Source organism: Stenella coeruleoalba, assembly GCF_951394435.1.
Source record: "Stenella coeruleoalba genome assembly, chromosome: 6".
NCBI lineage: Eukaryota > Metazoa > Chordata > Mammalia > Artiodactyla > Delphinidae > Stenella > Stenella coeruleoalba.
Window position 1 is genome coordinate 71422823 of NC_137151.1, and position 22467 is coordinate 71445289.

General features: G+C 51.5%; 3 protein-coding genes across 5 annotated transcripts; all 3 read left to right on the forward strand.

Annotated features, from left to right (window-relative positions):
• Nucleotides 1-2297: 2297 nt before the first annotated feature.
• Nucleotides 2298-5646, forward strand: HOXD10 (homeobox D10). The gene is made up of 2 exons (XM_079923741.1): nt 2298-3313; nt 4663-5646. The coding sequence occupies exons 1-2, from the start codon at nt 2359-2361 to the stop codon at nt 4938-4940; spliced, it is 1233 nt and encodes a 410-aa protein (XP_079779867.1). The 5' UTR covers nt 2298-2358; the 3' UTR covers nt 4941-5646.
• A 2887-nt stretch (nt 5647-8533) lies between these two features.
• Nucleotides 8534-10866, forward strand: HOXD9 (homeobox D9). Its single transcript, XM_079924398.1, has 2 exons — nt 8534-9441; nt 9786-10866. The coding sequence occupies exons 1-2, from the start codon at nt 8661-8663 to the stop codon at nt 10025-10027; spliced, it is 1023 nt and encodes a 340-aa protein (XP_079780524.1). The 5' UTR covers nt 8534-8660; the 3' UTR covers nt 10028-10866.
• A 4814-nt stretch (nt 10867-15680) lies between these two features.
• Nucleotides 15681-21424, forward strand: HOXD8 (homeobox D8). 3 transcript variants are annotated; one of them, XM_079924028.1, is made up of 3 exons: nt 15681-16746; nt 17120-17262; nt 20865-21424. In XM_079924028.1, exons 1-3 carry the CDS (start codon nt 16203-16205, stop codon nt 21108-21110), a joined length of 933 nt encoding a protein of 310 aa, XP_079780154.1. In that variant the 5' UTR covers nt 15681-16202; the 3' UTR covers nt 21111-21424. The 3 variants fall into 3 exon arrangements, with proteins under 3 accessions (XP_079780154.1, XP_079780155.1, XP_079780156.1); XM_079924029.1 differs by having other exon boundaries at nt 17123-17262; XM_079924030.1 differs by lacking the exon at nt 20865-21424 and having other exon boundaries at nt 17123-19412.
• Nucleotides 21425-22467: the final 1043 nt, after the last annotated feature.

Below are 22467 nucleotides of genomic sequence, written 5' to 3' on the forward strand. Positions count from 1 at the left end.
AAATTTCAGGGTGCTAGTCAGTGGCTGTTAGCTTTGAACAGGACCTTAGCAGACTAGAGTCAAAAGTTGGGTTTTTTCCCTGCCTTCCTCACTCCCCCACCCCCAGGCTTTAAAAACACTCACCCCTGCCGAAGGTAATGTTTAAACCTCCGCTTCATCCGCGGCATCCCGCAGCCAGAGCAGTTAGAGGCGCCAGGCTTTTAACCTGACAATGATGTTGTATTTGAACAGCTGCGTAAAGGTTTAAAAGGTCTGTCTCACTGCCACTGCGGAGTTTTTTAAAAGGGGTTATTGTTTGGGCGAGGGCACTGTGAGGGGACAGCCGAAGCTGTCCCAAGGCCGATAATAATGTCCAACGACTATTTCCACCAGGCCAGGGGAGATTCCTTTTGGGGAGGGGTGGACAAAGAGTTTGTTGGGAAAGGTCTTTGTGAAGGAGCGAGCGGGCTATTATGTCCCCCAGTAGGCTGAGCATCAGGTTCCAAAAAAAAAAAAAAGTTCTGCTGAGGCAGAAACCCAATTTGCCCACAAGTTCAGTCTCTGGGCCTGAAATCCAAGGCCAGCCCATGACAGGACTAGTGTGGGGAGAAGAAAACACGGATGCCTTCCTGGACAGAGAACTGGTTTACGATCAGAGTTTCCAGGGCCCTTTTCCTCTCCCAGATGCAGGAAAGGGGATCCGGGAAGCCGGATCGGCTCCAGCGCCCTAGCCGGGGTCCCTCGTCTAGGGCAAGCCTTTGGAAATCAAGGTTAAAGCTCCCTGCTGCTGCCCGGAGGCCACGGCTTCCGAAGGACCGCTCACCGCCTGCAACCAGAGAACAAGGGAGGAAGTTTCTCATAAAACTCTGAGTTTCCATGGTGGTGCTGGTGGTTGTTCTTTTAATGAGGTTGACCACAACCCCAGACTAAACCCTCTTTATAGAACTTTCCCTCACCAAAGGAAACAGAGGACTGAGGTTTCCCCACCTCCTTTTTCCCTCCCTTCCCTTACCCAAGCAGAATCGAATCATGTCAAATACTTTTAGGAATTGTCCAAAACTATAAAACTCAACTTCTGACAAAAGTATGCTTTTAATATTTGACAATTTGTGTTAAAACAAAAATTGACCTTCTTGGTTAGCAGCGAAGGGGAAAAATCAATAGTATAATTTTCAATAATTCATAAAGCAAACGCCATTATGCTAAATCTTAACTATTAATCTTATCCTTTACAAAGTCTCAATTGATTTGTTAATAAAATATCTTCCCGTGTGTGGCAACAGCGGGTATAACTCTTTAAAAACCTTCAGAAGCCAGAAAATTACCAAGTAGCCCAAGAATGTAGATGAGAATTTTATTGATCACCCTGATTCTTCTTAATATGTATTAATAAATTCCACAACCTTTTGTGCCTTGCACTTGTCAGAAACCAGTGCTTTTACAAAATCCATAAAAGGAAAACATTTTTCTGTGCAGAAGAACCAAATGACACCTTTGCATCTCTCTCTCTCCTGCTTGGCCCAGTCAGTTTTCTAAAACTTCTGGAGTCTGAGGGCGAGGGTTTCCTCCTTTCCTAGAAAACATTCTGTTCTCTCTTCCTTCCTCTTTGCCCTCTACTATCAGGGCGTGTGGGGAGGGAATCCTCGGTTTAGTTGGTTTAGTTCTTCCGCTGGGAACCCGGGGGATGCTTTCGCGGATAGCGAACTGCTGGCGAGGGGCTGTCTCGGGCTGAAAGCTCCCAGCGGCCCGACCCTCAGAGATTGGGGTGTGGTTCCACGGAGAGCCGAAAGCTCGGGTAGCCCACCGGGGCGCGGAGGCGCCGGGGGATGGGGCAGGCGGGCCGAGTCAGAGGACAGCGCCGGGGCCGGGCCGGTCCTCGGGGTTCCGTGGGGCCGGCCAGCTGCGTGGCCGGCCAGCTGCGTGGCCTCTCGGCTCTCGCGGCCCTTCTCGCCTCCGCTCCCCAGGATATCTTGGCCGCGTCTCCGCACCAGACCTCTTTACTGTGGACCCCTGGGGTGGTATGTCTCAGAGCCTGGGGAATCCAACTCACCTTCCCAGGCTGCCTGGGACAAAATGAACCAGGCTGGGCCCCCAACCCCGCCCTGGCCCCGGCCCTCTTGGGCGCCTTCTGCCTGGGCGTGTGCGGAGAATGCTTCTGTGTGCTGGCGCCACAGCGCCCCGGCTTCCCTCCCTGCGTGCGTCCTCCCGGAGACCCCTCGGGCCGAGCCTTTCCTTCTGCCTGCGGGGCCCAGCGGCTGGAGTGGGGGACGCGAGTGGGGCGTGCGGGCGGGCGGGCCGAGCGAGCACCGGGAGGCTGGCGGACGGCGGAGAGTGCTGGGCCGGTTGTTTCCAGCGCGCACTATCGCGGGCGCGTAGTAGATGTCGCTGTTGTCCGTGCTTACGCGGCCGGCTGGCCGGGCTCTGGAGCACGTGACCTGCGAGGAGGCTGCGGCTCAAGGCCATTTTCAAATCTCATTGGCTTGGTTGTCATGTGGTCGACAGAGGCATCCACAATTACACGGGGAATGTTTTCGTAGAGATGTCAGCCTACAAAGGACACAATCTCTCTTCTTCAAATTCCTCCCCAAAATGTCCTTTCCCAACAGCTCTCCTGCTGCTAATACTTTTTTAGTAGATTCCTTGATCAGTGCCTGCAGGAGTGACAGTTTTTATTCGAGCAGCGCCGGCATGTACATGCCACCACCTAGCGCAGACATGGGGACCTATGGAATGCAAACCTGTGGACTACTCCCGTCTCTGGCCAAAAGAGAAGTGAACCACCAAAATATGGGTATGAATGTGCATCCGTATATACCTCAAGTAGACAGTTGGACAGACCCGAACAGATCTTGTCGAATAGAGCAACCTGTTACACAGCAAGTCCCTACTTGCTCCTTCACCACCAACATTAAGGAAGAATCCAATTGCTGCATGTATTCTGATAAGCGCAACAAACTCATTTCTGCTGAGGTCCCTTCGTACCAGAGGCTGGTCCCTGAGTCCTGTCCCGTTGAGAACCCTGAGGTTCCTGTCCCTGGATATTTTAGACTGAGTCAGACCTACGCCACCGGGAAAACCCAAGAGTACAATAACAGCCCCGAAGGCAGCTCCACAGTCATGCTCCAGCTCAACTCTCGTGGCGCGGCCAAGCCGCAGCTCTCGGCCGCCCAGCTGCAGATGGAAAAGAAGATGAACGAGCCCGCAAGTGGCCAGGAGCCCGCCAAAGTCTCCCAGGTGGAGAGCCCCGAGGCCAAGGGCGGCCTTCCAGAAGAGAGGAGCTGCCTGGCTGAGGTCTCCGTGTCCAGTCCCGAAGTACAGGAGAAGGAAAGCAAAGGTCGGTATGAGCAGAGTTGCCACCCCAGCGGGGCGCGCAGCCCGGGAACCCGGCAGAGAGAGGGAACGCCTGGGTGCCCAGTGCCGAACGCGGCAGCCTGGGGCCCCGACTGGCAAGTGCCACTCCTCCCCGCTCTTAGAGGGGCAATCTTAGTCCCGAGATGGTTTCCGCTTTTCCCGCGCTGCCCTCGCCCTCCTGGCTACTCCTGGCCCCGCGCTGATGGCGCCCCGGCAGAGGAAGGGCTTGCTGGGTTTATTTTTCCTGAGCTAGACCTGAAATGCAACAAAAGAGCGCAAATGAGACCTGCGGCTGGTAAACACGGCCCCAGAACCTCCTTTCTCCTGCTCAGATTTGTAGTCCCAGCCCTGCCTTTCACCCAATGATGATTTTAAGGTGGTCCAAGGCACCGTGTTCGTGTTCAAGTGTATGCACCCCGCATCCTGCGAGCTTGGGGGCGGCAAGGGGAATGAGGTAGCTGGGCCGGTTGGTGCTTGGGCCGAAGAAAGAGCAGGGCTCCTTGCCTCTGCGGAGCTAGGTAACTTTGGCTTTGTCTGGGGAAAGTGCCTCAAGCTTTGCAATCCATTTGCAAAGTGGGCAAAGGCAGAAGGGGGAGAGAATGGAATGTGTGTGGCCCACCCAGCAGGGCCAGCCTGAGGGCTGGGCAGGGCAAAGAGCCAGGGGCTCTGGCTTTTCTGCCCCTGATCCTCTCCCCCAGTGCTCAGAGTTGGGCCACAGCAAGGAGCTACATTTCTGGGAGAATGTTTTTGTGTGGGGGCAAGAAGGCATAAGAATTCAGGAAATTCTTGGGCACACAACGATGCCCAAGCAGGGCGGAGAAGGTGTACTCGGTTATCTTTTGAAAGAGAATTGGTACCTATAAACCTGGCTGTGCGGGGCTCCCTGCCTGCCTAGGAGAAGTGGGAAAGAAGAGGCAGACATGAGGATCTGAGGAAGCAGTGGCGTTTGTAGGCTTGTCAGGCTGTGACTTGCTTCTTCCACTCTAGTCCCGTTGTAAGATGATCACTTAGAATGTTGCTGGTGAGATCCTGAAAGTTTACTATTGTATTAATATTTTGTGCAGGTCAGAAAGGAGAGAGAGAGAGAGAGAGAGAGAACACTGACACAGAGGGCAAGAGTACCCACCCATCGTGTCATTTTGGGGTATTTTAACTAATCTGGCATCATTTACAAATCCCTTCCAGGGCCTACTTCGTGTGAGTAATGTGTAATACCAGCATTTCCCAAAGGGCCTGGCTGCCAGAGGGGTCATGGCCAAGGGTACATTTGAACAGACTGAGAGAAAAAAAAATTCTTGATTTTTTTTCTTCTTCTCCCTTTAATTTTGTTAGAGGAAATCAAGTCTGATACTCCAACCAGCAATTGGCTCACTGCAAAGAGTGGCAGAAAGAAGAGGTGCCCTTACACTAAGCACCAAACGCTGGAATTAGAAAAAGAGTTCTTGTTCAATATGTACCTCACCCGCGAGCGCCGCCTAGAGATCAGTAAGAGCGTTAACCTCACCGACAGGCAGGTCAAGATTTGGTTTCAAAACCGCCGAATGAAACTCAAGAAGATGAGCCGAGAGAACCGGATCCGAGAACTGACCGCCAACCTCACCTTCTCTTAGGTCCGAGGCCCGTCAGAGGCCAGGATCGGAGAGGGGGCACCGACTTCCAGGGCCGAGTGCTGGAGGACTGGGAAGGCGGACACAAAACCTTCATTGCTCTTTGTTTTTTGATTTTGTTTTTGTTTTTGTTTTTGTTTTTGTTTCCTGCTAGAATGTGACTTTGGGGTCATTCTGTTCGTGCTGCAAGTGATCTGTAATCCCTATGAGTATATATATATATATATATATATATATATATATATATATAAACTAGCACATGTAATTTATTATTTTTTTCATCGTAATGCAGGGTAACTATTACTGAGAATTTTCGTTTGGGTCTTAACTTATTGGAACTGTAGAGCATCCATCAATCCACTCGTCCATCCAGCAATGTGACTTTTTCCTAACACAAAAGGTCTGTGTGTGTGGTTAGTCCATGAGCTCATGGTGTTTTGAGTACATCCAGTACTTAAAAGTACTTTTACATATATATTTTAAAAAGATTAAGAAAACCCACAAGCTTTGGGGGTAGGGACTAAAAAAGCACATTACAATGTATCTTTTTGCAAATGAGTTTAGCAATTGTCCTTGGTGAGATGGAATATTGAGAATTTGCCTTGTAGCCTTTCCCTTGTGGTGCATCTATGGTTTGGTAGAAGTACAACAGCAACTTGTCCTTTCTGTGCATGTTCTGGTCGCATGTATAATGCAATAAACTCTGGAAACGAGCGTACTTCCTCTGCTTTCTGACATGGAAATATGTTACGGTGGAAATGAAAGACTTTGGTGAGATTGTCTTCCTGTTAAACTGCTTGTTTGGGTCAGTTGACTGGGTGGTAGAGAGCAGGGGAGGGGAAATGGGAGAGAAAAGCTGAAGGGGGTCTTTTGTGCTGAAATTTGGCAGTGGTCAGGGGAGTGATAATCCAGACTGTGTGTACTGTTTTCCTAGTTGGGAAGAAGGAGGGTCCCCTCTCCCCCTCCCCCCATGATAGTAACATAATTGATTTGTCAGTGGGTGTGAGCTTCCCCTCTAGTCTCAGCCTGGTAAGTTAAGCCTGTGCCAAACCGCATTTTCCTCGCAGCTCCCCACTTGTGTGTCTTCCTCTCTTTGGTTTTGGTTGTGTTATTTTTAATGCTTTCAGTGGAGTCTTGGGGATTTCTGGCTGGTGTGCCATCATGAGGGGCTGGGTTAAAATCTGTCTTGCCCACCTGGAAGCCGCCAGGCCTCCATTACAGGAGCAAGGACAAGCAGCAACCTAGCATTGCATCGGATCCAATTCAGCCCCCATTTCCCTCACCCCCACCCCCACCCCATCCCCATCCCCACCCCCACCCCCATCCCAAGCGCAAGACAGCCAGGCCAAAGTGAAGTCGAGGATGGGTGAGTTTTCCCATCCCACGTTGCCCTGGTTTCCTTGTGGAAGGATTTTATGCTCAGTCATTACCTTTTGGTGGCCTACAAGAAAAAAATTTTTAAAGGAAGAAAAGGTTTTCCCCAGTTAATCCTTCCCCTATTTAATTACAAAATGCTGGTTGGAGCCATTGTATCTGGGAGGCAAGAAAATACACGAAGGGTGACCGAAAGAGAATTTACAGATAAATATGACTTCCCATGAAGTCCAATGTTCAAGCTACCACCATGGCTCAGAAAACTCCAGCCAGCTTTCACGTGTGTGTGTGTGTGTGTGTGTGTGTGTGTGTGTGTGTATAGATAGATAGATAGATTGCAGGATCCTCAGCCCAAGAGGGTCCAGATTTTAGTCTGGCCAGGGAGAAGAGAGGAGAGGCCTTGGGGGGATGATCTGACAGAGAATTCGTTACCCCATGTCATACTGTGGTTTCAGAGGGTCTCCGATAGATTCAAGCAGCTTCACAAAACACGTCCTTTTCATTTGTCCCCTTTCTTAGGGGGTCTGAGCCTTAAAACCCTCATCCAAGTAGTATTTGGGAGACTCAGTATTTATTCAGAGTTTTAAACTTCCTCCCGAAAACGAAGAGTCTTTCCCAGTTCCAAGACAGAACCCTTTAGGGGAGCCATTTCCTAGGGTGGAAGAGGGATGGCTGCACATCAGTGCCAGGTTGGGAACACTGGAATAGATTTGCCCAGACCTCCATTGGTTAGGCAGAAGAGGAGGGCAATTTTAGCTTCTCAGTTTACCCCCCGCGATGTGGGGAGCACCATTCGTTGTTGACAGGGGGCCATGTCTTGGAGGAAAACCCGTGCTACAGGCAAAGGCAGCTCCTCTGGAATAAAATCAGAAAGCCATTGGCAAAGGCAATCGATTAGGCCAGAAATAGCCATTTCCCCCCTTCCTTTCCGGTGCTCGAGGTGGGCTGGGAGCCCAAGGGTGCGCTGGGCAACTTGTAGAGCGAGAAATATATCCTCCACCGCCGGCGGCCCGGCTGCTTTTGTCTCGGCTCCCAGCCGGGCTTCCGAGGCTCTGTACCATGGATTTGGGAGTGACAATGGGCATTTCCCTCAGATTCAAGGCTGCCCAGCCTTACCTTTGGAGGCTTTAAAAAAAAAAAAGAAAGAAAGAACAGAATTCCTAAGAGAGTAGCCCAAGGACCAAGCCATTTAAAAGACATATCCGGAATCCACTCAGAGGCCGTTAAGTGGGAACCATGGGAATCGGCCTGGCCCAGGGAGATGCTGGCCTCTTTGAGGCGAGTTGGGGGCAGGGGGCAGCGGGTGGGAGCGGGCCTGCTCTACAATCTGGGTTCTGCCCTATGGCGTGTTTTCTTCCAGGACCTTTCCAGAAGTCCCGAAGAAGACAAGGCACCCTGGCCGCCACTGTCCGCGCGGTGCCCACTGCCAGCTTGCGGACACTTCCGAGGGCAGACAGAGCCCGGGCGGTGGCCGCCGCCACGCCCAGCCCACGGGCCAGGCCGCCCCAGCTCACCCCTCGGGCCTCGGCGTGTGCTCAGCCTCACGTCGGGGGTGTGTGTGGCTGCGCGCGCGTGTGAGTGTGGTAGGGGGAGGGGGCCCTCCGAGCTGCTCCATCCGTCCGTTTTATTAGGGACACATTAATCTATAATCAAATACACCTCATAAAATTTTTATTGAAAGGCATAATATCATTACAGAGGTCTTCCACCTGTTTTAAACAACACGACAAGCTGTGAGAGAGCGTGTGTGTGGGTATGCATAGGGAGGGGTGGGTTTGGGTCGGGAGAGAGGCACGGGGAGAAGAACTCCCCTCTGGCGCTAGGGGGGCCGCCTCCGAAGGCCGTCCTGTCTCGGGCCGCACCAGCTCTGCGCTCCCCCCCTCCCCGGGCTACTCTGGGCTCTGCCAAGTGCTGGGTGCGCCCAGCACGCACGGCCGGTAGCTCGGAGCCGAGGCACTGGGGAGGCAGCACCAGCTCGGGACTGCAAGACCGAGTGCGGCCAGAAGTGGGGAACAAATAGTCCCCAGCGCCTCCTCCGGCCGCGATCGGGCGTGTGGTCCCAGCCGCCTCTGGGCTGGCCGAGTCAGGCCGGGCTGAGCCCGGCGCACGGGTCGGGACCCGCGGGCTCTAATTGCCGCGCTTATGTTGATGATTTTTTTTTTTTTAAATCACAGCAGCCCCCAGTTTAGCGGACTGATTTACTCCCGGTATTGGTAAATATGATCACGTGGGCCGCGCGACCAATGGTGGAGGCTGCAGCCTGCGAACTAGTCGGCGGCTCGGGCGCCGGCGGGGAGCGGCGCGGCGGCGGGCAGTGTAACCTTGGGTGGGAGCGCACGGCGCCTCAAAATGTCCTCCAGTGGCACCCTCAGCAACTACTACGTGGACTCGCTCATAGGCCATGAGGGCGACGAAGTGTTCGCCGCGCGCTTCGGACCTCCAGGGCCTGGCGCGCAGGGCAGGCCCGCAGGTGTGGCCGACAGCCCGGCCGCCGCCGCCGCCGAGTTTGCCTCGTGTAGTTTCGCCCCCAAATCGGCCGTGTTCTCCGCCTCGTGGTCCGCGGTGCCCGCCCAGGCCCCAGCGGCGGCGGCGATGAGCGGCCTCTACCACCCATACGTGCCCCCGCCGCCCCTGGCCGCCGCCGCCTCCGAGCCCGGCCGCTACATGCGCTCCTGGATGGAGCCGCTGTCCGGCTTCCCGGGCGGTGCGGGCGGTGGCGGAGGCGACGGTGGCCCGGGCCCCGGTCCCAGCCCTGGCCCCAGCGGTCCACCCAACGGGCGCCACTACGGGATTAAGCCTGAAAATGGAGCGGCACCGACCGCCGCCACCACCACCTCCACCTCCACCTCCTCCTCCACTTCCTCGTCTTCCTCCTCCAAACGGACTGAGTGCTCCGCGGCCCGGGAGTCCCAGGGGAGCGGCGGCCCCGAGTTCTCGTGCAACTCGTTCCTACGGGACAAGGCGGCAGCAGTGGCTGGGGGAACCGGGCCCGGGGCGGGGATCGGGTCTGGGTCCGGGGCAGGCGGCTCATCGGAGCCCTCGGCTCGCAGCGACCACCCGAGCCCGGGCTGCCCGCTGAAGGAGGAGGAGAAGCAGCAGCCGCAGCCGCCGCAGCAGCAACTTGACCCAAGTAAGTGCAAAAGAAATTGCCCCCTGATTTATTGCTGAAACCTGTAAGGCTCGAATGTGCAAAACTGATAGTTTTACTAACCTATAAAAACGTCTAGACGCCTACCCTAGCCTAGGCGAGCAACACGCATCCATAAAAAAGCTTCCCATAACCACCTACCCTGGGCGCGCGGTTTGTACGGTAAACAGAGCGCGGGCATTAAGGCTTTTTATAATTCCCCCCAAGTTGTGAAAAGCAGCCATCCTTGGTGAAATTAATTTAACGACCTCTCTCCCCCACCCTGTCGTCTCTCCCTGCCTCCCCTCCGCCCCTCACTCCCCTTCTCCAAACACCCCTCTTCATAGACAACCCCGCAGCAAACTGGATCCACGCTCGCTCCACCCGGAAAAAGCGCTGTCCCTACACCAAATACCAGACGCTTGAGCTGGAGAAGGAATTCCTCTTCAACATGTACCTCACCCGGGACCGGCGCTATGAGGTGGCAAGGATTCTGAACCTCACAGAGAGACAGGTCAAAATCTGGTTCCAGAATCGTAGGATGAAAATGAAAAAGATGAGCAAGGAGAAATGCCCCAAAGGAGACTGACCCGGCGCGGCGCCGGTGGGACCACTCGGCTTTGCAGTGGCAGAGGGTTTTTGTGTGTGTGTGTGTGCTTGATTTCCAGAAGTTCTTCAGCGATTCGGACATTTCTCCCCACCCCGGCCTTTTTTTTTTTTTTTTTTTTTTTTAGGTAGAAGTGACTGTGTGGTTGGTTTCTGTGAGGTATTTGGGGGACTGTATTTGCTCGCTTATGTGTTGGAGAAACCAAGTGGCTTTGGGGTGTTGCCCTATCCCGCTCCCCTGTTTCCTGTCCCTTTGGTTCCTTAGGAAATGCTATATTTTGTGAGTGCACGCCGGCTTGAGGAGCCCTCTCCTGTGTAAATGTCCCCTATGTTTCTGAAAAGTGCTGTAGTTTAGCCCCCAGCGCTGCTCAAGCAGGGGCCAAGCGCACCCCACTTCCGACAGCGAAGGCAGAGCGACGACAATGAGGAAGCCGGCCTAGGCTGAGCCCCGGCCGTGTTGCCCACCGGTTACGGAAGCCCACTTTCCTCAGGGAGCCCGCGGGCCCTCCACTGAGACCTGGAATGAGGCCGAGAGAGGAGCCCAGGGCCTCCGGTGGGTCGGGGGTTTCTTCTCAGGGCATTGGAGGAGCCACTCTCTCCCCGGGAGGGCTTGGCTCCAGTGGGCGGCCGCGGGTGTAGGCCCTCCCGGCTCCTGCCTGAGGACCAGTTGTAAATGTTACCGCTTCCTACCAATAAATGCTGACCTGATCAAATGGAGCTCAGACGCTGGCCCTGAACATTGTGTGCTTGCTTTTTCCGGCTCTCTGCAAAATGTCACCCTCATGGGACTTTTCCCTCATCCCTGGGAAGGAGACGCTGCTAAAAATCCGGGGCCCTTCCACCTGAGAGGTCTCTCTGATGTGCCTCTGAGTCTCCCTTTGGGTGGGCAGACCCAGCCTTGAGCCCGGCCCCTGGGGGCACTTGGCCGTCCTCCCCTGGCCGCCTAGCCTGCTTCCAGTGCCTCTGCGAACTCTGTGCCCTGGGCCCAGTGTCAGCCTTGCAGCAGTGCCAGCGGCCCCACGGGCTCCAGAAACCAGGCATCCTCTCACTGGGGCTTTGACATACCGTGCCCCACCTCTCCCTCTGCTCATGGAGTCGCAGCCATCGACATCGTCTCCAAACCAGGGAGAGGCCAGTTCTGCACTCTGGGGCAACTCTTCCGGGTCCGCGGGGCTGGCTGGCTGGCTCCGGGAGGGCTGAGACGGGTAGACCGTGAGCTTCCGCTCCTCCGCACGGGAGCCCCAAAGTGACCTTAGCAGATCAAAATGGTCAAGGCTCTCCTCCGCAGCTATCCCCACCCCGCTGCCCCTCCCCCTACCCAGTTTCTGTGTTGTTAGCCCCCAGCTCGGCCCTCTGAGGGCCGCGTTCAGAGGCTAAAATGAAGGTCATTGTAAGTGAAGGATCGGGCCCAGCCCAGCCTTTGCAGGCCGGAGAGGCAGGCGCCGGGCGGCCTGGGCTGGGCGGAAGGCGGGGGCGATGGCAGAGTTTGGGGGGATCCGGCCGAAAGAGGGGACTTGAAGGAAAAGCAGAGGGGGGCTTGGAGGGAAACCCAAGGCCCAGATCCGGCAGAAGGTGCTGCGTACCCCCGCCCCTGCGACCAACCCGATACCTTGGGCTCTTTGAAAACAGGAAGAGACAAGGTGTCATAAAGCCATCGAGCCGGCGAGACGTCTGGAGGTAATGAGTTTACGACAAGCCCGGCGCTTCTCTTTGAAACCATCTCATTTTGATGTTTGTGTTTGTGGGAGGAAAGGAAAAATGCAGACAAAACTGGGTCTTAAAATCTGGACAATAAAATGTAAACAGGACTCTGTTGGACTAAGAAGGCAGGGGCTTGGGACCCCCGGATGAGGTGTGAGCACCTAGGGAATAAAAATGGAGGGCGGTAGGAAGGAGGAGACGATATATTTCTGATTTTTAAAATGGGTTGGGTATTAGAAGTAGCCGGTGGGTGGCTCTCAATAATATTTGACTATGGCCGCCTTCTAGCTTGTACTTTAAAAAAGAGAAAAATAGGCCTGTTATTTGGGGGTGGGAGAGTTAGTGATCTTGGGTCATTTACTTAGGCCGAGCGTCCCCCAGCCGCATGGTCGGCGGGAAAAGATGCAGTTACTTAATTGACGTTTCACAAAAATATCTGGCCCTCCACTGCAAACCTCGTAGCAGAAATATTGTTGGAAATTATATATATTTGCTTATAGAAAAATTAATCGTTACAGCTGAATTAGAGGAAAGAATTTTTGAAAATGAGAAAAAAAGATTAACCTCTCAGGAAACACCTAAACTGATTGAAGTCTTGGCTTTTAAAAAAAAACAGGTGGAATGCTTAGTCAATTCACTTCACTATGTGACTTTTGGTATAAATTTAATGTCTCATTTATTGTGCATAGAAGTTCCAGTGAACACCGCCCAACAGGGCCTTTTCAGACAGCCATTCAGAGATACAGCAAAAAGCTTTTAATTTGACTTCTATCCCCCCTCCATTGTCCAGTGAAATGGGCCTGAAGCATTAAAATTACAAAGTTAAAGTAGCAAATATTCACGATTTAATGCTAAGTGTAACGGCTTTAAAAGAAAAAAATTAACAAATGTAACTTCTATAATTTCTTAGTTTTTGAAGTCCCTGGCTCCATTGGGGAAAAAAACAGGCCTGTTGCAGTTGTAATTTTTAAAAATCTAGCCCATCCTATAATTGTGGGCGATTACAGAATGGGGACTTACTGTGTCTGGCAAAAGAAGGGCTGGAAGCTTTTGAAAAAGACACTACTGGAAGCTCTTGGGAGCCCAAATATCTTTGGCATTCAGGAGCCCCTGTTTGCTGCACTTGACTCGTCGACAAAGGGATGAAGCATTATTAGTGTCAGTGATCCAAGCCCCAGTCAAACTAAAGAACAAGATTGGAAATGGTTTGTGTCGAATAAAGAGAAGTTAAGCTCCGTCGGCTAGAGATGGCATTTGGCCACTAGAGAGCGCCGTTGCTCCACTTTGTGATAGTAAAGCTGGAGTTGCGGCGGAAGGTTTTGATTAAAGATACTTACAATCTTATTTTAAATTCCAAATTAGGATAAATTTAAGCAAAAAGAAGCAATGTGCACTGTTAAATTCTCCGGAAGGGTTTGTTACTTATAAAATTTTGGCTTAGGATTTCAGAAAATTTGGACTACGGCACAGCTGAAACTATAAAACGTTATGGTAAGTCAATGCATTGTATCAGAACAGAAATGTGTAAAAGCATACATCTTTATTTACGAAGTTAATCGCACTCTCTTCCCATTCAGATTATAAACAGAATGCTTGAAGGAAAAAACAAAAAACTAAGTGTTTTGTCCCAGGAGGAAATGTTGTGTTATCATGTTTTCTTAATTAGGCCAGAATGCGTAGAAATGAATTTTGTAGTGTTTCTTTTTCGCTCCCCGCCCTCCCGCCCCAGGAATCACAAAGTTCTAGAAGGTGCCTTGTATTATTGAGATCTAGGCTCGTTCTTCTTTTTCCCCCATTCCATTCCAAAACCCACTGTCGAGGGTTTAGACACGCACACGCACACACGCCAAACAGTGAAATAAAAAGGCACAATTGCATTCCAAGGCTTTATTGAAAATAATACTCTTTTAATTGGGTACTTGCAAGGTTGGAGTACAAATCGTTAACTGTCAGAATCAGTTCGTTCGCCTTCGGATTTAAAGGAAATTTTACCTGGCGATAACTGGCAGAAAACAACAACAAGAAACCCTTACCCGTCACCATGCCTCCAACAAAAGCCTCCTTGCACTCCCTGCTAATTTAAAAGTTAAACAAAGCATGCCTTTATCATTTGATTCATTAGAAATCCGTTTACCTTAACCATTTTCAGCTATTCCCTGTAGAAACAATTGAGTCTTAAACGTTATCTTGTTATGCCTTTCCATCTCGACCTTATTTTCTCCATTTGCAAAATATGATATTCAGTCCACTCGGACTGACCTCAGCTCACTCACAAGCTGGGCCACCCCACAAGGAGAGAGGGGTAGTTGAAATCACTCGCCTGCTGCACCTTTGGGAGCCGTCTGGGGGTTCTAGACGTTCGCATTTGGCGTGAAAAGCCGGGGAGGTGAGTTTTAGCTTTAGCTGGAGCTTCCTCGGTGGGCTCGGGAGTGTTTCTGAGGTCGGTTCCCAAGGCCGGTGGGCCTGCCGCCCTCAACAACAATGGATCATCCCAAGGAAAAGGGTCACCCAAAGAACCCACGAAAAAGGCAGAATAGGCAAAGGAAAACGCACTCAAATGTAGAGACCTATTACATTTATTGGACATGAAAATGGGAGGGGGGAGTGGGAGATGTGGAGAAGAGAAGGTGAACGGTTATGTAACGCCAAGCGGCTTCAAAGCGAGTTTCTAAAATCAGGAATATTTTGCCGATTCACACTCGATTTCCCCACATGACACGGGACGTTCCTCTTCCTCATCGCTCATAAGCTAGAGCGAGCTTTCTCTTTTTTTTTTCTTTTGGAAAGATCGGTAACTTTTAAAGCTGAGCCCGGCACCCGCTCTCGGCGGTAACTTCACCGGCTTGTTGGATGAACTAGAATCGTCAGAAGACGCGCGCCGCCTGCAGCTGCTTGGAACCGGCGCGATCCGAACGCCGGCCCGGAGGCTCCTTGGGGGGACTCGCGGGCGTCGGTCCCCCGTGCTCCGCCCGGGGCCACCGCCTGCCCAGGTCCGCTCCGCGCAGGGGCTGAGACCCGGGAGTCGTGCGTCTCGCCCGAGGAAATACCACCCACCTCAGCGTGAGTCCTCCCTTCCCGCCTTGGAACATTTCTGTCTGCTTTTCTATTTACTCCCTCAGCAATGCTAATGTTCCCCCCCCCCGCCCCGCCACATTCTTCAGCCTCCCCCCTGCGCCTGGTACTGACGTCTATCGAGGGTGAAATGATGGAAACTATATTCATGGGCATGATTTCCATTAAATATCAATTAACCTGGGAGCCTCAGCCAGGCGTGCAGTGCTTCAAGGGTAAATGTACATCTCATTTCCACAAGGCCCGCTCGGCTGGAAAAGAAGGGCTTAGATTCGCTTTGATAATGCAAGGTATTGGGGTCACCCTTGTGGCCTTTAATCAAATTACTTGGATAGGACCTAACGCAAATGTTCGGTCCGGATCTTCTACACGGCTTGCCCTCGCTCCCTGGGCTGCGCCCGCGTGTCCAAAGGCGCAAAAGCCACAGCCAGCCTCTGAAGGGCTGCTACAGGGGACCGGGGAGGGAGTCATTTGCTCCACAGCCTCCTGGGAGTGTCCTCCCTGCCTCCCTCCCCGCCAAGTGTAAGGCTGTGCTGCGCCCCCGCCCCGCCGGCCGTGGCTCGCATTCCCTCGGCCCCCGGGGGCACGGCGAGCCCTTGGCAGTGCGGCTTTATGGGCCCCCTTTAAGGCCGGCGGAGGCATCTCCCAGCCACTGTGAGGCGTCCATCGTGTGCAACAGTGTCGCCTCCTCACGGATCCCTCCGCGCGGTTATCTCGCGTCCATCTCGCTCCGTCTCTGAGCAGTGGCTTGGTGCGAAAATGCCTCGCCGGGGCGCACCGGGGTGGCAGCCTCGGCAGCGGCGGCGAGAGCGGTGGGAGGGGGCTGCGGGGGGGGGCGAGGTGAGAGGTGGCGGCGGGCAGAGGGTGTTTTTTTCCTTTTCCCTCCAGAGCGGGGGTTTGTAAACCGAAGCCAAAGAGTGTCCCCGTGGGCCGGGCGTACTTTTTTTCTTGTCCGGTGCGCTCCTGCAGGGCCGCCTGGTGCCTGAGAGGAAACAGTGGAGGCAGCGGGGCAGGTCACCCGGGGCGTCGGCGATTTTATTGAGCCCGAGCCGGCGCGCGCCGGGAGAGGCCGGGCGGGCGGTGGAACGCGGGGACTGGGTGAGGCCCCGCGACCCGCCAGGGAGGCGGCGCGAGGTAGAGGCGGCGGGCGCGAGAGCGGAGCATGAGCGCCCAGTAGCCGAGGCCCCGCAGCTACCCGGCCTCAGAGGCGACGCGAGGGCGGGCGGGTGGCAGCAGCAACGTAGCCCGGCGGCCCCAGCGGCGCCAGCAGCCGCCCCAGAGGCCCCCGCGGCAGTGCGGTCGCGCTGAGGCGCGTTCCCTGCCTGCTCCGCGCCGCCCGCCCGCCCGGGGCCGCCCTTCCTCGGCCCCCGGCCGCCGCCGCCCCGATGAGCTCGTACTTCGTGAACCCGCTGTACTCCAAGTACAAGGCGGCGGGCGAGGCCATCAATCCCACTTACTACGACTGTCACTTCGCGCCAGAGGTCGGCGGCCGCCACGCCGCCGCCGCCGCCGCCTTGCAGCTCTATGGCAACAGCGCCGCCGGCTTCCCGCACGCGCCCCCGCAGGCGCACGCGCACCCGCACCCGTCGCCGCCGCCTGCCGGGCCGGCTTGCGGTGGTGGGGGCGGCCCCGGTCCCGGCCAGGAGTACTTCCACCCCGGAGGGGGCAGCCCGGCCGCAGCCTACCAGGCCGCCCCCCCTCCGCCGCCGCCGCCTCCCCCCTGCGGCGGGATTGCCTGTCACCGGGAGCCCGCGAAGTTTTACGGATACGATAACTTACAGAGACAGCCGATTTTTACGACCCAGCAAGAGGCCGAGCTGGTACAATATCCTGACTGTAAATCGTCCAGTGGTAATATTGGCGAGGACCCAGACCACTTAAATCAGAGCTCGTCTCCTTCTCAAATGTTTCCCTGGATGAGACCACAAGGTTGGGATGCTTTTTTTTTTTTTTAAGCGGGCAGAGGGGGAGAAATCTGCTTTCATCTCACGTTCTAGCTTTAAAACTCCCTTTTCCTCTCCTTCTCCTTTTCCTTTTTGTGTAGCTTACAGTGACTCTTATAAAGTAAGATAAACTTTTTTATTTTAAGTGGAAACCATGTAAAGACGATGGGGACAGAATGATTGCGAAGACGTTTTCTCTGCCCCTCTTGACTGCCCATCCTATATATATATCAGACCTAAGGAGAGTTGTGTATATTTCACTCCTTAGACCCGTTCCAGAAACCTTCAGCAACCTGCAGATGCACCATTACATTTTTAAAACATTTATTTTCCTTTTTTTTCCTGTTTGTTTTAATCAGCAGCTCCTGGTAGACGAAGAGGAAGACAAACCTACAGTCGATTCCAAACCCTAGAGCTGGAAAAGGAATTCCTTTTTAACCCTTATCTGACCAGGAAGAGAAGAATCGAGGTTTCCCACGCCTTGGCCCTCACCGAGAGACAGGTAAAAATCTGGTTCCAGAACAGGAGAATGAAATGGAAAAAGGAGAACAACAAGGACAAATTCCCGGTTTCCCGACAGGAGGTGAAGGATGGGGAAACCAAAAAGGAAGCCCAAGAGCTGGAGGAAGACCGAGCCGAAGGCCCAACAAATTAACTTCCACCTTTAAAATTTTACCGCAGATTATTGAAACTAATGATCAGCATATGCTGGTGAACACCACCTATTTTCTTTGTTGGAAAGGACTTTACCTGTATTTCAAGCTACCTTCATGTCACTGCTCTTGAGGTTTCTGCGCTTTGAGAGGGATTTGGGTGTTTAAAAAAAGTTTCTAGTGTCGTACAGGAACAGCCCTTGAGCTGTCCTATGTAAGAGTAATTTGATTCTGACCTTGTAGCTGTATTTTTATAATGGTAGTTTTTAATGGCTGAGCTGGTGATTTTGCCTCAACAACGTAAACTTCCTAATGTTTAGCACTAAATAATTGAATATAAAATGCTTTATTAATCAAACAAGTGCACTTGAACATTTTAAATTTTTTCTTTATGGTGAGTAAATTAAAAGAAGTCTATTAATTTTTTTAAAAAAATTATGCCTGCAGAATATTTACTTTATATTATTTGATTAAAATGTATTATTTATATTTTTCTTTCTACTTTTATAATGAATGGTTCGGGTGCCTTTTGTTTACTCCTAAAAGGTTTCTTTGAGTATTTTGTAAATGTAATATCTCTGGGAAAAAGTCTGGGCCAAATATTCAAAAAGCACATGTTAGCTGAAGAGTGTAATGTGTAGTCCTGGCTCTGCAGCTTCCTTAAACTTGGGGAAAATGTTGGGCCAGTGACAGACGTTTCAGGACAATGTCAAAGTTGACATTTAATCATTTTTCTATAGTTTATACAAATTATGGCAATTTAATCATCTAGAGTGAATGAATACTTGAAAAGCCAATTATAACATTTTCACTCATATACTTTTTACTTTGGCAAGTCGCCTTGTGGAACGCCTCTTGTTTCTGAACTTGCTTTCGTTTTGAACTGTGCTTGGTATTGCCTGAAATTGCTAGGTCTCTGTGCTGTGGCCGCCGCTGTGATTCCGTTTTTTTGAGGAGGTGCCATATTTATTTGTATTCCCTTCGCTCTGTTTGCACGCCCATTGTGAGCCAACTTGCTGTGCACGTCTCAGATGTCGGTTGGTACGTCCTCTGCTGTTCTCCAGGTTGGCCTCACCTATTTGAAACAATCCTTGAGAGCAAACGCAGAAAAATCCGAGTGTAAACAACCGCTGCAGAACATAGCTAGCTCTTTAATAAAAGAAATGAATCTTTTTCTAGAGCTAGTGTCTTTGAGCGCCGTCAATAACCCTTTTCCTGAGTCAGGAACAATCGCCTGGGCTCACGTGAAGGCAACATCCTGCTAAAGCGTCTACTTGATTTTTTAAAAGGGGGGGGGGGATGTGCACCCTTGCTGTAAAAATAAATAAATCAGTGCAAGGAGGGGGGCCTCTCTTTCATTCCAGAGAGAGCTGGCCAGGCTATCCCAGCTTCATCTTGCTCTAAATAACCTTGATAAGATACTTGGAAAGCTTTGAACTTCGCAAAGGACTGGAGTCATAGGTCCAGTGGGGAACAATCCGGAGTCCAGGTTACACCACAGCTTATTCCACTGAGCTGGCGCTGATGCTGGGGTTTGGGATCTGTTATTAACAAGATACCCATTTTCTATTTGAGGCTGCTCCTACAGCTGCCATTTTATGAGGGAAGAGGAGGGGGAAGAGGGGCGGGAGGGAAGAGGAGAAATTCAAGTAAACTAACATTTCTCCCCCCAAAAGGAAAAGCACCTTTATCAGGTAGGCATTGAAGAATTCTCTTCTTTTTCTAGATGCCTGTGTATTTTTAAAGAGGTACATTTTAATATCCAGAGTGGCTTTTATTGCACAGTTAAGAAACTGGAATCCTATAGTTTTAGGCCTGTATCACCCCCTCAGGCGTTGGTGAGCTGTCTGCCTGCTGTTTCAAGGACCAGGGAGATGTTGGCACTGGTTCGGCAAGAGGCGAAGCACCACCTGGCTTTCTATCCAGGGAAGAGGCCATGGCTGTGGCATTCGCTGACCTGAGCCAGGAAAGACAATTTTAAATCAAGGGTGTTGCACGAGAGGAGACAGCTGCAAACGTGCATGCTGCATTTGGAAACATTTTGCTCTGTGTGTTGCCTGAGACTCTGCTGTTGACTGGTTTAGAGCAAGTATACCAAGTGCCTGAAAGCATGGCTAGGGAACAGCCTGGCTGGGGAGAGGGTGGGAGTAAGCTGGCTAGAGACTGGTGCTGGCTGAGCTCCAGCTGCCCTCCATTTAAGGGACTCCTCTATTAGCAAAATTCGCTCTCTCCTACACAACAATGCTCCCCCCAAATCATTCTTAGAGCCATCGATATGGGCAAGACTCTCTGTATGGTGTGGGACCTGGTGCATGGATATATGTGGAAATCAGTGAAGGAAGGGAGGTAAAAATGTTCTTATTTCCTCTCCACTTTGTGCTCCTCTGAAAGTGTTGTACCTTCTGGCCTCATCGGCCCCCTAACCCATGATAAACTCATAGCTCATGTACGGAAAAAGGCTGTTGCATAATTAGTACATTTGAGCGTATTTGTACATTTACAAATTTGGTATTTTTGGTATATATTTGGTGTATTTGTACATATACGTAGATTAGTCATGTGTAGAAAGTGTTGGTAATAAATGTAGGTATATATGCTTCCTTTTGTAGCTAGGAAAAGCATAGATTTGTCTCCAAATAAAGAGCTTGTGGAATTACAAATCACACACACTCACCACCTTCTTTCTTCCAGTGGCTAGAAACCCCCATCACAGTGTTTCATGCAGACAACTCGCAATGACGAGTGCAGGAGATGCCCTTCTAATTGGCTCAAACCTGAAAACATCCGAGGGTTTGCCGCAATAAGCAAACCAACATTTTTGCTGCAGCAATTTGCATAAACCTTCAGAGAACCCTTTGCAAACAGCCGACACTCTGGTGCTCTGGACTGCTTATAGAGTCTGCTTAGAGAGGTTTGTAAACCGTTGACAGAAAGATCGGACCCTCCAATGTTAACACTGGATGAAAAAACCAAGAGTCCGAAGTGATTTAGGTTCTCTGTTTGTGTGGACCAGAAACACACAAAAGAGGGTGTGGGTCTCAATGGTTCCTAGAGAAAAGTCAGTTCAGGGGCTCCCATTTTGTGAGATTCCACAAAGCCCAGCACATGGCTTACAGGCTGCACAGTGGGGAGAAGTGCAAATATGGCTTCTTTTTAAAAAATGCGGAGTCTTTTCCCAGCCCTCCTTCCCTCAGCCGAAAAGGAGGGTCATAAAGCTCTGCCTTTATTTGGGTAGAGGAAAATTGACAATTGAAGTAATTTCTCAGAATATTTCAGAATTGAACAAGCTCTGTTCAGTTCCACACATACAGACCAGTGTAAAGTGCTCTAGCTTGGGAGGGTCCAACAACGTGCTTGATTTTCCTGTATAATTAAAAATATTGTTTAATTATTCTTCAGTGCAGAAGGTGTTGCTATTTCACGACCAAACCTCTGTCCTCTGCTTCCCCAGTGTTTGCTGAATCCTCGAGCATCTGGTGGTGAACAGGGGAAGAGAGAAAACATTTTAATGGACCCTGGCTGCTGCTATGGTTACCTCCAGAAAAGTTGGAGCCCACTGACTTTTTCTAGAAAGAATATGACTTTTGCTGACACGTGGCAACAGAAGTACTTTAATCAAAAACATCCAAGGTCATCGGAGCTTTTTCAAGGGATACAAATGGCCTGCTCCAGAGGGTGCTGCGTGCTTCCTGCTTAAGTCCACGTCCACTTAGGTACTTACTGGGTGTGAGGATGTTAATAGAGAACTTTCAAATAGACATCCAATGCAAATGTTTATAAACGTATTACTAGAAATCCAAAGACAGTGTCCTTGAAAGGATGGGGGGTGAGAGGTTACCTCTTAACAGGCAGGTTCTAAAGCCTGATGGCCATGCCCATGCATTAATGATGAGGGGAGCCAGCCAAGGACATTTACTTTCATCTGGGGTTCACTGGGGCAGCTTCCATGAGAAGTGCAAAGGGAATGTGACTCCTGCCTTTGAAGAAGAAGGACTATTTTTTTTCAAGCCTGAAACTGGGGAGTTGCTTTTTTCCTAAACAAATGGAGCCCCTCTCCTCTTCAATGTTGCATTGACCAGGCTTTTCAGCGGACAAACATTTGGGGGGCAAGGGAAGAGGGGCTACAATTAATTCCATATAAATGAGAATTGCACTTAGGGGAGACTTAAACAAGGGGTTTCAGAGGGAATCCAAAAATATTGCCTTTCCTCTAACCCAGGACTGTTCAGGAAGATGTTTCTGCTGAGAAAAAGAATAGGCATTGGGGGTTCAAACTATTATTTTGGAGAAGTTGACAAGTACATAAAACCATGTCCAGCCTTTGAGCTGGTTGGCAATTCTACCGCAGAAACTGGAAGAAATGGGAGGGACCCCAATTTATGTAGGAGAGGGTCGGTGTGGGGAGAGCACATTTTCTTGGCCTGCAGAGCCCAGGTTTTCTGCGCAAGGTCAGACGGGCTGGCTTGCCTGGAGATGAGAGGGGCAAAAACCGAAAGTGCTTGTCTCCTCTTTCAGAGCGGCCTTTTGGTGAGGTAAGGGGAGGGGAAACCAAGTGAGGGGAGAGTTGGAGGGGTGACCGCCAGGATCACCTCCCCAAGTGAGCGCGGGGGGCAGCACACCGCACTCATTCTCCCTGTAACACAGCGCCCAATGAGCAGAGGTCTCAAGCCAAACCACCAAAAAAAAAAAAAAAAGAAAAGAATTCCTAGAAAAAGGAACCGTGAAGGCAAGAAAGGCAGAGAGAGCAGTGGAGAGGGACTTAGAGGAAGAAAGAGGAGAGGAGGGAGGGAGGGAGGGAGGAAGAGGAGGAGGAGGAGGAGGGGGAGGAAGGAGAGGAGAAAAACAGAAGAGGGAAGACGAGAGAGAAAGAGAGGAAAAACATGGCGCTTGCGAGCTGTATGTGCAAAATCCGCAAGGAATTGCAGTAAATTCCTTTTTGTTTGAAGAAAATTTACAACTTGGTAATAGACCTTTTTATGACCTATTTGCGGTCGTCATTGGCTGCGGCTGGTCATGTGCAGGCTCCGCTCGCCTTCACGGCCTTTTTCCTGATT

Excerpts from the sequence above, each read along its gene's own strand:
- HOXD10 (XM_079923741.1), top strand. The coding sequence starts at position 2,359 with ATGTCGCTGTTGTCCGTGCTTACGCGGCCGGCTGGCCGGGCTCTGGAG. Across the intron at positions 3,314-4,662 it reads ACAGGAGAAGGAAAGCAAAG|AGGAAATCAAGTCTGATACT; the intron begins GTCGGTATGAGC and ends TAATTTTGTTAG.
- HOXD9 (XM_079924398.1), top strand. The coding sequence starts at position 8,661 with ATGTCCTCCAGTGGCACCCTCAGCAACTACTACGTGGACTCGCTCATA. Across the intron at positions 9,442-9,785 it reads GCAGCAGCAACTTGACCCAA|ACAACCCCGCAGCAAACTGG; the intron begins GTAAGTGCAAAA and ends CCCTCTTCATAG.
- HOXD8 (XM_079924028.1), top strand. The coding sequence starts at position 16,203 with ATGAGCTCGTACTTCGTGAACCCGCTGTACTCCAAGTACAAGGCGGCG. Across the intron at positions 16,747-17,119 it reads TCCCTGGATGAGACCACAAG|CAGCTCCTGGTAGACGAAGA; the intron begins GTTGGGATGCTT and ends TGTTTTAATCAG. Across the intron at positions 17,263-20,864 it reads TGGCCCTCACCGAGAGACAG|TGTTTGCTGAATCCTCGAGC; the intron begins GTAAAAATCTGG and ends CTGCTTCCCCAG.